This window comes from Octodon degus, unplaced genomic scaffold, assembly GCF_000260255.1.
Source record: "Octodon degus isolate 3935 unplaced genomic scaffold, OctDeg1.0 scaffold00160, whole genome shotgun sequence".
Lineage (NCBI taxonomy): Eukaryota > Metazoa > Chordata > Mammalia > Rodentia > Octodontidae > Octodon > Octodon degus.
This window is the reverse complement of record NW_004524736.1, coordinates 4,736,973-4,750,163: the sequence shown is the minus strand read 5'-3', so window position 1 is coordinate 4,750,163 and position 13,191 is coordinate 4,736,973. Positions and strand designations below refer to the sequence as shown.

Below are 13,191 nucleotides of genomic sequence, written 5' to 3'. Positions count from 1 at the left end.
ACATAAGGCATGGTAGGTAATCCTGCTGGGGGTTCACATTCCATTTCACATGTCCATTTAATCATCCAAAGATAAACAATACTGAATCTGCATGTGCAGTTTTCTTTATAAAGTACAGTCTCACATCCAAGGCAGTCTTTAAACTTTATAAACACAAAGAAAAGGAAAACTGCATCCAATGAAGGGTAATTCAAATGTAAATTTACACTGTTCATAATAGCACAATGAAAACCAAGAACTGCAAAAGCAGTTATTCTTCCTATTTGGACAATTACAAAAATCATTTTCTGAGCTGGGCACGGTGGCACATGCCTGTGATACCAGCACCTTGGAGGCCAAGGAAGGAGGATGGCTGTGAATTCAAGGCCAGTCTGGGCTACAAAGTGAGTTCAAGACCAGCCTGAACTGTATAGTGAGACCCTGTCTCAAAAAGATTAAAAAAAAATCAAGTACAAAGTCCTGAGTTTGATTCTTGGTACCAAAAAATAAATCATCTTCTGCAGTGGCCCTTGCATTTTAAATTTATCGTGGGTTTACTATAAGATGTAGCTATAGTCAGAAGGGAAGATGTAAAGAGAACGGCCCCTTTGGGGAGGAAAGTAAGCTGTCCAGAGTTAGCTTGGGAATGAACATCCTGTTGATTCTAGGTGGGAAAAAAATGCATATAATTTCAACTCATGCTGAGCTGACTTAATCTTTCCTTTCACTTGTTAGCTGTTATTCTTCTAAATCAAGTGTGTTTAATTCTTCTTCCAATTGGTCCAGGTCTTCCCCAATACAAAGATTTTCCTAACAGCAACAGCCCCAGTGGCTCTATTTTCCTTTCCCTCCACCCTATTGTCCTCCTCCAAGTCACTTCGCTCACTGTTTTGGGCCGTACTTCCAGAAGCTTCACTGAGTTTGTTTTCATCTTTATCTGAAGTGAGACCCTCAGCCCCTTTGTGCTGAGACTGGCTGCAGTGATGCCTGTCTCCTCTCCATCCCTTGGGGTGTGCAGGCTTAAGGCGATGTCATTTACGCTCGCAGAACCGTCAGCCTCTTCCCCACCTGCTCCTTGCGTGTAGCGCCTATCTTCTGCTTCCTCCTCCTCCTCCTCACTGACCAGTCCTGAGCAGAATTCAAACACCTCAAGAATTAGACCCCTAGTGCTTTCTCTGCTTGAAGTCATTTTCCTTCCTTCTGTGTCTTACATAAGTTTAATCACCTTTTCTTGTCTTTGCCTTTTCTTCCATGCGAGAAAAGATGTTAGTGATTTTGGTAACATTTGGACCTAGGGCAGAATGTTCTCCTTCAGTGAGATCTTCTAATGAAGGGTTTGCTTGGCAAAACCAGGTATTGAACTCCAGGCCCTTGCACTTGCCAGGCAAGCGCTTATTCTACTGAGCTATCTCCCCAGGGCAAGCTCTTCTAATGAAATTTCATCTTCTTTCTCTTCTTTTTTCAATACAAATCCAGGAGGAAGGGTATGAAGACACCCACCCACACACACACATACCCCATCACACCCCAAATCAGCCATACTGGTTGTTTTCAATAGCTTCAAGGAAATGCTTGCATACTGTTTGAATTTTTGTTTTTTTCTTTTCACTTCACTGTACTCCTTGTTCACTAATTCTTCCAGTTTTTTCTCCTCCCGGTTATCCACTGTATCTTTCTCAAGTTCATCATCTCTTGCACCAACGTAAACACTGTATTTTTCACATGTTGTCCCCCAAGTCAGGCCATCTGCACACACCTCCTTCAGTACAGCACCCTTGCTTCTGGAAGGCACACTCTGTAGATTGGGGATCTACACCTTTACTTATTTTTTGAGCAGCAAGTACAGGTTTGAAGCGCTCACTGAGCTCCTGCATGTCTTTCTTCTTGTCATCTGTCTTCAACTTCTTTCAGGTTCACTCACTTTGTGCCAGCTAATGCGGATTTTGTTGACCAAATTTGACTTGATGAGTAAGATGGCCTTGACTACCTTCTGTTGCTTTGTTATGCTTTAGACCGAAAGTTTTGTCTTCAATAATCTCTTTTTCTGCTCTACCTTTTTGCTAGCCCCAGGCTGAGTCTCTTTCTTGAGGGGGGAGGGGCAGTACAGAGAGAGGTGGCACCAGCCAGACTTAAGGACAGATGGATGCTGTGGGGGGATTTGGCACCACAGCGGGGGAATAGATCGGACCACCCACACATGGTAAGCCTTGTTTTTGTTTAAAGAAATTTGGTATTTTCGTGTTTGTAGTAGTAAAAACCCAAATGGGAAAATAATTGGTCCAAAATCAATCTCTTCTTCATTTCCTTTTAAAATGGAAACTCACTGGTATGGAGGCCTATAAGTCCAGCACTGAGGAGGCTGAGGCAGGAGGATCACTGCAAGTTCAAGGCGGAGATGGTTCAGTGGAATAAGCACTTCCCTGGCAAGCGCAAGGACCTGAGTTCAATCCCCGGTTCCGCAAAAAAAAAAAAAAAAATTCATATTTGCTGACTTGGTTTGGTCCTGTCCTTGAAATTATTGAGGCCCTGGGAACACTGTTTCTCATAAGAAACATAGGATGGAATATGTTCTTAGCATGCAATAGGATACTTACAAATATTGAAACATCTCAATAATTGTCCTCACTAGCCAGGCGTGGTGGTGCATGCTTATAATCCCAGCACTTGGGCGGCTGAGGCAGGAGGATGGTTGCAAGTTCAAGACCACCTTGGGCTACAAAACGTGCTCAAGGCCAGCCTGAACAGCATAGTGAGATCTTGTCTCGAAACAAACAAACAGAACACAACACAACAAAACAAAATCAAATGAAATCAACTGGGAGTATTTGGTCAGTGTGAAAGTTCTGGGTTTCAAGTCTTAGTATTGCAAAAACAAACAGTACAAAACCAAAAAGAGAAAAAGAAGCTTAAATAAAAAGAAAGAAAAACAAACAAACAAGAAAACAAAAACTGGAGGGGTGGTCTTGCAGTGCAGTGGAAGATGTGAAATGATTTTTCCAGAACCCTTGAAGGGTCAACTTAGTGTCTGAGGCTATTTCAAATCATGCTGGAGTAGTGCTTTGATGTAATTTCTTGAAATTAGCAAGGACTTGCTGGTCCATGGGCTGGATGAGAACAGTTCTGTTCCAGAGCAAGAGCTTAACAGTGGTGAAGAAGCATTTATCATTCAAACCACCCTCCAAGCCTGGAGGCTAAACAGGAAACTGTCATTAAAAGGATTGATTTTTGTTTGTTTTGTTTGAGACAAGGTCTTGCTATATAATCCAGGCTGACCTCAAATTCATGGCAATCCTCCTGCCTTAGCCTCCTGAATGCTGGGATTACGGGTGTGTGTGCCACCATGCAGAACTAGGAAGAGTGCTTTTATAGGCAGCCTCCTCTCCTGCAAGTACTTTTTTTTTTTTTTTTGCACTGGATCCAACACTTCATATACCCACTCAGTGAAAAATTGCCTGGTCACTTACACTTTATTATTTGCCCTACACATCGCACTTAACATGGGCTTCAGTGAAAGCCCCACCAGCATTCCCACTCACCAGAGTGAGCCTATCTTTCATAGGTTTGTGGTCTGGCAATGCTTTTTCCTCTTTAGTAATGAAGATCCTTGTTGTAATCAGGGTTTATGAGGGAAAAGATTTAATATAAGACACATAATTTACAGGGCTATTTTTATAATATTTGCCCAAAGAGTCAAATGCCAAAGATTGTGGGAGATCTGTCTATGTACTAGAGTCCCAAAGAATCCAGCTGAGGGCCTGGATCCCATGCCAATGTCCTGCATGAGTCCAACTGGAGGCCCAGGGCCCATGACATTCTCATGCAAGTCTGTATCAAGGACCTGCAGTGCGAAGGCCCAAAGGTCAGTGGTGGAAGCTAGAAAGTGTGCCAGTGGGGTGAAGGATCTGTGCCAGCAGGCTGAGGGATCTGCACTGGAGCCAGAAAACAATGCTCAAGGTAAGGACAAGAGCTCCCTGCAAAAGAACCACAGCCATCCTCAGCAACAGTAAGGTTCCAAGCTCCCCTGATGATGACAACAGCCAAGTTCATATCAGGAAAACCAGCAAGACAAGCTTCTCCAGGGGGATCAACAGCATTCCATCTTATCCCTCCAATTTTATGCTGTTGGCAACAATCTTCAGGTGGACCTCCCATATGCAGCACCCCTCAGTTCAGCTGGGTGTTACGAATTGACCATTGATTAATTCACCACAATCATATTGGGATTTTTTTCCCCCAAAATAGTCTGGCAGGGCTGGGGAGATAGCTCAGTAGAATAAGTGCTTCACTGGCAAGTGCAAGGGCCTGAGTTCAATCCCCAGTTCCGAAAAAAAAAAAAAAAAAGCAAGGACCAAAATACTCTGGTTTCATTGCAGTCGAACAAACCCTCAATCTCCAGGTATTCAGCAAATTTAGCCACCAATTTGTCAACTTTATTTGCATTGGCCCCTTCCCCATCTGTATATGTCTGTTTTCTTTTTTAATGTTTCAAACCAGCCCTGGCTGGCTCTGAACATTTGGGGCTGCTCAGCACTCACTCCCGCAATATTTTCATTAAATCACTATGGAGGCGTTTCGCCTTCTCATGTCACTGACTGAGATATGCTGTCGCCATTCAATTCTTTTTGATTTATCCAAAGTAACTGTAACTTTTCAGTCTTCAATGGTCTGGGTCCTTTGTTTCATGGGCAATGATTTCACACCTATCTCTATATTAGCTGGTTTAACCACATTTTCCCCCAATAGTGTTGACAGTGTCAAGCTAGACATGTTATATTCAGCCAATAGATTGGACAAGGGGTGACCTGCTTCTCAAATTTTGCCATTATTTCTTTAACTCTGTCATGGTTCTCAGTTTTCCTCTTAGCTTTACTGCTGGTATCACTAACTTTCTTTGGACCCATGATTCTGATATTTTATACAAATAAAGTGGAAAAAACATAGTAACAAGGTTTTTTTAAATTTTATTTTATTGAGAAACAAATATCAATGCGACAGTTTCAAAACTAACTGGACAGTCTCAATAATTAATACATTGTTATCTTCTTAGTAGTTATCTATACTACAAGATGCAGACAGAATATCCTGTCCAAACACTATTAGTACAAATCTTTCTTCTCATTGAATTAAGCAAAAGTAGCTGTGTATCTATCCTAAATATTCTGCATATACAGATACAAAATGGTCCTTCCTTTGTATCACTTTTTGTTTAGTCCTGTCAGAAATGGGTATTCCATTGGTATCTAAATACTACAGGTGCATGAATTCAGCAAAACAATCCAACACAGTCCAGCAGCCCACCACAATAGTGGGTTATCCACAAAAGTTGAGCAACAAGTGTTTTTATTTATTTATTTATTTATTTATTTATTTTGTGCATGTGTGGCCAGCTCAGCCCAGCAGGGGGCGGGGCTGGCTGGCATGTGGTGCTGGGGGATTGAACCGCGGTCCCTGTGCTTTGCTTATCTTAGCTTGTTCTAAGTAGGTGCTTTAGACTACTGAGCCATCTCACCAGCCCTGCAACAAGTGTTTTGATGCACTAATACAACTACTATATGTTGTCTGAGCAATAGCGGTGCTTAGACAGAAGTATCTAAGCAGTGTGTGGCTCATTCTTGGCCCATACAAGTTCATGGCTTTTTTTTTTGCCTTTTTGAGACAGGGTCTCACTATGCAGTTCAGGCTGGCCTTGAACTCATTTTGTAGCCCAAGCTGGTCTCCAACTCCCATTGATCCTCCTGCCTCAACCTCCCAAATGCTGGGATTACAGGCATGCCCCACCATGCCTGACCTGTACAATATTTTCAAGTCAGATTTCTGGCTTGACTGTCAAGCAAAATTCAAGGTTGGAGTGAGTCATTTGACAGCTACCTCAGCTACCTCATTACAAAAAGCCCAAAAATCACTCATACACACTAGCCTGTTTATTTGGGGGTTTTTTTGAGGCAGGGTTTCACTATGTGGTTCAGGCTGAAATTTGAACTCCCTTTGTAGCCTTGGCTGGCTTAGAACTCAAAGGTTCTGCCTTAGCCTCCGGGGTACTGGGATTATGGGTGTGCGCCCAGCCTACACTATAGCAATACAGAAATATGCCACATGTGTGGACAAAGCCTAAAAGCAAACAGTAAAAGTGTTGAAGTAATGTATTATCAAATTTATCAATCTCTCACTAAGTTACATAGCCTCAGCAACATTTCAAATTAAAACATCACATAGCACATTTAAAGTCACTTCTCCCTCCATGTCCACTAGATGGCACTGGAGTTCAGGCCTGCACCTAACAATGATTAGATTTTAAATGTGCTTGAGAATAGGGCTCACCTACCCGTTTTTGCTCACATTCTTCCCTCCACTGGGAAGTCCTTTTTTGTCTGCAGCCAGCAGGGCCATAAACCTCATTTTTAAAAATTCAAGATCTCAGACTGGTCGTGGTGGTGGGCACCTGTAATCCCAGCTCTTGGGAGGCTGTAAACAGGAGGATCACTATGTCTTATCTACCCAGTGAGACCCTGTAGATCCTCCCCTAAACACACACACACACACACACACACACACACACAAATAATAATAAATAAAATAAATCAGAACCTCTAAGCTCTTCCTAATTTATATCTCCCTTTAGTCTGCAAATTTTTTTATCCTCTGTCCTACATAAATCCTATTGCAGAAAGATCACACATTGTTTTTACTTGATATGCACCCTACTATCCTATGTACATTATTTGAGGTTGGTAGTGATCAGCTCTTAGTTGATGCCTGGCTTCTGGCAGATACTGTGTGCCATGTACCAGTCCCGAAAGTGTAAGGTAGTGGGTTCTATTCCCAGTACAGTAGTTTCTCATTATTTTCCAGACTCATTGTTGCACAGGTTTTCAAAAATATTAATCCAAATTATTTATCGCAGATTTCCACTATATCGTGGGATTTTTCAGTACCATACATCATATGTGTGTTGTTAAAATTATGTAGGTTTACAAGTTTAGCGAGGGCTGGCAAGATGGCTCAGTGGTCTAAAGCACCTACTTAGAACAAGCTTAGCAAATCACAGGGACCGCGGTTCAATCCCCCAGCACCACATGCCAGCCAGCCCCGCCCCCTGGTGGGCTGAGCTGGCCACACACATACACAAATAAAACTAAAAAAAAAAAAAACAAAAAACAAGTTTAGCGAATGGCTAAGAACATTAGAAGTACTTTTATAAGTGTGGGAAGGGCTTATAAAGCCTTAAAATATATATAAATAAAATAAATAGGGCTGGGGAGATAGCTCGGTGGTCCAAGTGCCTGCATGGCAAACACAAGGTCCTGAGTTTGATCCCCAGTTGTCAGATGCCGTGCTGGTCCTGGGACCCCAGGTGCACCATGCTGGCCACTGGAACTGGGCCTGGTGGCGCACTCTTGTAACCCCCCCACTGGGGAGGCTGAGACAAGAGGATCATGATGAGTCTGAGCTGCATAGCAAGACCCTATACTAAATAAATAAAAAAAGATTTTTTTTTTTTTTTTTGGCAGAACCAGGAATTGAACTCAGGCCCTTGTGCTTGCCAGGCAAGCGCTTACTGTACTAAGCTATTCTCTCCAGCCCCCATAAAAGATTTTTAAAAATAAAATAAATAGAGTTTTGAGCGAGCAGGAGGCTGTTGACTGCAGCAGCAGAGCAATGCCTAAATCAAAGCAACTTGTTTCTTCAAAGCTCTTCAGGCAGTGATTCTGACAGTGAAGTTGACAAAAAGTTAAAGAGGAAAGAGCAAGGTTGCTCCAGAAAAGCCTGTAAAGAAGCAGAAGACTGGTGACACTTCAAGAGCTCTGTCATCTTCTAAGCAGAGCAGCAGCAGCCGAGATGATCACGTGCTTCAGATTGGGAAAATGAGACAGGTCAGTGTTAGGGACTTTAAAGGAAAAGTTCTAATAGATGAGAGAATACTGGATGGATCCAAAAGGTGAAATGAAACCAGGAAGAAAAGGCTTTCTTTAAATCCAGGGCAAGGGCTGCTGAGATGGCTCAGTGGCCTAAAGCACCTACTTGGAACAAGTTTAGCAAAGCACAGGGACCAAGGTTCAATCCCCCAGCACCACATGCCAGCCAGCCCCACCCCCTGGTGGGCTGAGGTGGACACACACACACACACACACACACACACAAAATAAATAAATAAATTCAGAACAGTGGAGCCAGCTGAAGGAGCAGATTTTTGACATTGATGATGCAGTAAGAAAATTGTAGAATCTGAGAAATAAAAATCTGTACTATTGTAGTTGTTTTACTCTGTCTTTTTACATTAGCTTTTGTTTTCTTCACTCTAACGCTCTTCCAGCTGAGCTATCTTGGCCAATTAACTTTTGTTTTCTAAACGTTGTTTACCAAGCTGTTGTATATTTGGATTGCAGAACAATTTTTAAGATGAATACTTTTTTTTAAAATGTGCATTAAAAATGTTTTGAGTGACAAAAAAATAAAATAATGTTGTTACTTCACTTATCGGGGGTATCTGGAGTGTCACCTCTACGATAAGTGAGGGAAAACTGTAGTGCCAAAAAAAAAGAAAGAAAAGAAATAAGCCATCCCAGATAGGTTAAGTCACACTGCAGGAATAAAGCCCCCTAAACCTTAGTAGCTCAACACAACACAGGTTTGTAAATTCCCTGTCAGACAGCCAGGCGCCCCCTATCCCCAAGTGCTACTTACTTTTCCTCCTTTCTGAGACAAATACCAGATGCCCAAAATGAGGGGAAGGTTTATTTAGCCCACAGTTTGCAGAGGTTTCATAGTCCAGCAACGCCAAGGCAGAGTGATCTGGCACGGGGACTACAGTTCTAGGCAGCAGAAGACAGCAAAAGGAACAAAAGCAAGAAGTGGGGGTGGGCGGAAACAAGCCCTTTTCCTCTTATACTGTATGCAGGCTACACCCACACCGTCTCCACGCCCTCCTCTTGCAGAGGCTCAGGATGTTCATAAAGGGAGGAACCTGGCCCCCTGCTGTGTTAAGCTTCTAAACAAGCTGACCCTGTGTCAGTCACTACCCCTCATGAAGTGCACTAATGGATCCATTCCAGACAAAGCAATCATGATGACTGCAGCAGACAGAAAAACAGGTTTGCAGCTTGGGAATTAACACTTAAATATTACCTCAAATTGACATCATCACTCTCACAACTCATTAGCAGGAATGGTGGTAACCACACTGGCCCACAGGTCATCAGGAAGTACAATTGTTATCAAGGGTCTGAGAGGTGGGGGCAGAAATACAGCACACCAATCAGCTCACTATCTCAGCTGCAGTGGGCATACCTCATGCCTCTGCCAAGAAACCACCTGAGAATTCCATCCAGCAACATCAAGATCAAATCTAACAATCTCTGGGTGATGTTTACATTTCTCTACCAGTTTTAGGTGTGATTCAGAAGACCCTGGGTAAATAAATAAAGCTGGGCATGGTGATCCCATCACTCTAGGAGGCTGGGGCAGGCAGATCTCAAGTTCAAACCCAGCCTGCCCAAATTTAGCAAGAACATCTCAAACCAAAATAAGTAACTGGGGGGTGGGGACACAGCTCAGTGGCACAGCGCCTGTCTGGCAAGTGAGGTCAAGGAGTTGGATTTGTGGTACGAAGGAATGAATGAACGAATGAAAGAGAGAGAAATGAATTAGATAGATAGATAGATAGATAGATAGATAGATAGATAGATAGATAGACAGACAGACAGACAGACAGATAGACACACAGACACAGACAGACAGACAGACAGAGACAGACAGACAGACAGACAGACAGACAGACAGACAGACAGACAGACTGTGGTTGTAGATCAGTGGGAAGGCCCTGGATTCGATTCCCAGCACTGCTAGTAAAATAAATGAAAAATTCTAAAAAAGGGCCAGAAATGTAGCTCAGTAAAAAAGCCCAGGGCTCACTCCTCAGTAAGGACCCAAATTCACATGCCTACCACATTCACATACCAGAAGCGGAGTGCGCACATGTACACATAGGGCAAGGAATGCAGGAGTGGCACATAGGTAGAAAAACAAACAAAATCCCTTGCATTTTTTTAAGACTAAGCTACCTTAAGATTTGGGCCAGAGAGCAGAAACAATCATCTGTGGGATGCAGATTTACTTTTATCAGCGGACTCTAAGAACAACCAGAAGGAAGCAGTCATTCTGGTGGATAAAAGATGTGCTAGAATGTGTTTAAAACAAAACAAAACAAAACGCCCAGGCCTCCTGGACTGGTTTTCTTTCTCTAAGATTCATCATTGGGGGATGAAAGAATGGATCATTTTCTTTATAGTCAGGAGAGAGTCACAAGAGGATGACACAATTATCCCTCTGTGAGTACTCAAGTCCCCTATGTTACATGGCGTACTATGCCCGTATAACCTGCACACAAGCTCCCATATACCTTAAATCTCTATATTACTGGTCCTATTTAATACAACATAAATGCTATGTGAACAGGTGCTGTATTCTTTACGGACTGAGAAAGAACAAGTTTGTACCTATCAGGACAAGACCAATTTAAAAGATACTTTGAGGGTTGAAGGATGTAATTCAGTAATACAGCACTTAAATCTAGCACGCAGGCAAGTGTAGCGGGGCACGCCTGTACTACTGAGGCAGGACTGCCACAAGTGTGTGGCCAGCCGGGACTACATTAGCAAGTTTAAGGCCAGTATGCACTACAGAGTGAGATCTTGTCTCAAACAAAAACAAAAGTCTACCATGTGAAAGGCCACAGGCTTGATTCTCAGCACAGCTGAGAAAGAAAAGAATCTGTGGCGGCTGAATCTCACTGTGCAGCGTGCAGACTCTGGCTATGGAGGGCTGATTATAATCATCCTGGCCTAGGCTCAGTCAAGTGATGGACAGACCATAAACCTAACTGCCCATGCCCAAATTCTGGGGTTTCCATTTAAAGAGCTTCAAGCTTTTCCTGCTCCAAAGTTTTAAGATGTTAAACCTTAGATCTATAAATTGAGATCTTCCTTACTTACTACTTTAAGGGAAGAAGTCAACATGACACAGAAATATTTGACTTTATTGTATTAGAAAAATTAGTTTAAGCCACATAGTGACCGTAATACCCACATCCTAAAAGCCTGTTATCATTCCACTGTCCCCTTCAGGCCAATATATACAAATACATACAAACTATGTTGGATGAATTTAAAAATGTGAAATGATACACTTGATATTCCATCCTGCTCCTTCTTAGACAACCGGTACGCCTCAACTGCTATGCTCACAGAGGAGTTCTCATGGGAGACTGAACAGCCAAAGCAGCCACAAAGTACCCAGGTCCAAAGGAACTTTTGGCAGATGTTCAGGTTCTAAGGTTGAAACCAACAGCTAAAGTTGCAACATGAGTCCCCATTTCAGAGGTGACAGATGCACGGTGCCAAGGACATCAAAGCCAAGAGTCACTGGGGAAAGGGGAGAGAAGATACCATTCCACCGGCAAAGGCAGCCCACTTACACCTCTATACTCAACAGGCTCTTTTCTAGAGCAAAGAACATCCACATAGACTGTCCCAGTCTTGTTAAGTTTTCTGGAAACACTGGTCCTGTGGGCCTGCCTGCCGAGGCACCTGGTAGGGCACACTGAGGTCAGTGTTTCAAGACATGACTGGTGCCAAAGGAGGTCTTATCGCACCCCTCTGGATGGGTGATCAGGAAGGGCTTTGGGGAGCTCGGTGTGGGCTAAATGACCTCTGAGCGCCCAGGGGCTCCCAGGCAATGGGCTCTCCAGTAATCCCTCCAGTGACTCCACGAGCCTAAAGCAGACAGACAGCAGGGTGAACATCACACCCAGCAGGTACATTTTCAAAATGTATTTCATAGCTGAAAGATCGTTGCGCCTTTGTAGGGTAGCAGAGCTGCCTTTGGCTTCTGGCTGTACTCTGGGTCCTGAGAAAAGAGGAAGAGGTTAATGTGCAGCCACAACTCTCTGGGCTTCCCAAGAGCTGAGAAAGAGGCTCAGTGCGCCAGGGAGACAGACAGCAGGGTGCTCTCCCAACGGAGAATCTCTAAGTGTATACCACAAACCTCATGGGCTGCAGAGCCATCCTCTATTCTCAGACCAACTCAAAGGCTGGTGCAGGGCACCCTGTGTGCTACTACTGCGCAAGTGCCTTAGTAAGAGGAGGCCTACTCAGTTCGTGGTGTAAGGAGAGACGATAAAAACACGCCTAGAGCAGAGTGTGGTTGGTGGTGGCTGAGGCAGGCAGATTACCAAGAGGTCAGGCCCAGCCTCGACTACATCGGGAGTTCAAGGCCAGCCTTGACTACCCAGCAAGACCCTGACTCAAAAACACCAAAAAGGAACATGCCCCAGGAAAAGCAACCCGCCTAGAAAGCTCTCCCAAAGTCAAGATTCTAGTTAACCATAAACTTTCTGGGATTCAAAATAATTTTGTGAGTCAAATCTATCAAGTTCACTTATCCAACAAATACATCCTCAATTCTTACAGTGTTAGGCATCCCAGAAGGTGCCAGGGCCACCCAGGGCTCGGAGGACACGAACCCTGCCCTCACTGGGCTGCTGCAGCCACAATTCGCTATGAGCCGTGTGACGGGAAGGCGATGCTAAGGGTGCTTCGGGAGGGCTTGGCTGGGACGCCGCCCAACAACACCGTCAGGCGTCGGGTGGGCTACGGGGATTTTGTACTACGGACAAAAACAGGGCTGCGGTGGCTGACTGTGGGGACGCGGTCGCGGAGGAGGGCAGCGGGCGCCGCAGTCCCTGAGTGAGAGCCCGGGGAATCCCGCCCCGCACGCGGCCAGGGAGCTGGGGGCAGGGAGCCGGGAACCCGGATCTGGAGCGGGGGAGACCAGAGCCATTCACCTCGAAGAGAAGATCCGGGAGCGGCGCGCTCGCAGTCGCAGCAGATCCTGAGAGTCCGGACGAAAGTCGGACAAACGGCAGCAGGTCGCAGGTCGCAGGTCGCAGGTCGCAGGTCGCAGGTTGCAGGCAGCAGACAGCAGTGGAGACGTTCTAGGAACTCAGCCCTGCGCGGACACGACTGCCACGAGGACCGGACGCCAGTTACCGGTCCAGCCCCGGCTTCAGCCCTGGCCCCGCCCCTAATAACGGCTGCCCCGCCCCCGGAGCGCAGGCGCAGGCGCACTGCAGCCGCACGCGCCCGCCGGCGCGCACGTCCGCGGCCCATCCTCTGCGCAGAGTCGCGCCTGGAAGTGATCGGGTGGAGCTTGTTAGGG

The 13,191-nt window shown here is 44.8% G+C and overlaps 1 protein-coding gene and 1 pseudogene across 2 annotated transcripts; both read right to left on the bottom strand.

Moving 5' to 3' along the window:
- Nucleotides 1–717: 717 nt before the first annotated feature.
- On the bottom strand, nt 718–9,953 carry LOC101580567 (annotated as a pseudogene).
- A 1,039-nt stretch (nt 9,954–10,992) lies between these two features.
- On the bottom strand, nt 10,993–12,910 carry Hilpda (hypoxia inducible lipid droplet associated). Of its 2 annotated transcripts, none has more exons than XM_023702863.1 (2): nt 12,816–12,910; nt 10,993–11,866 (listed from the first exon to the last, which is right to left on the bottom strand). In XM_023702863.1, exon 2 carries the CDS (start codon nt 11,810–11,812, stop codon nt 11,618–11,620), a length of 195 nt encoding a protein of 64 aa, XP_023558631.1. In that variant the 5' UTR covers nt 11,813–11,866; nt 12,816–12,910; the 3' UTR covers nt 10,993–11,617. The 2 variants fall into 2 exon arrangements, with proteins under 2 accessions (XP_023558631.1, XP_023558630.1); XM_023702862.1 differs by having other exon boundaries at nt 10,993–11,880; nt 12,818–12,910.
- Between the last annotated feature and the right edge of the window lie 281 nt (nt 12,911–13,191).

Excerpts from the sequence above, each read along its gene's own strand:
- Hilpda (XM_023702863.1), bottom strand. The coding sequence starts at position 11,812 with ATGAAATACATTTTGAAAATGTACCTGCTGGGTGTGATGTTCACCCTG.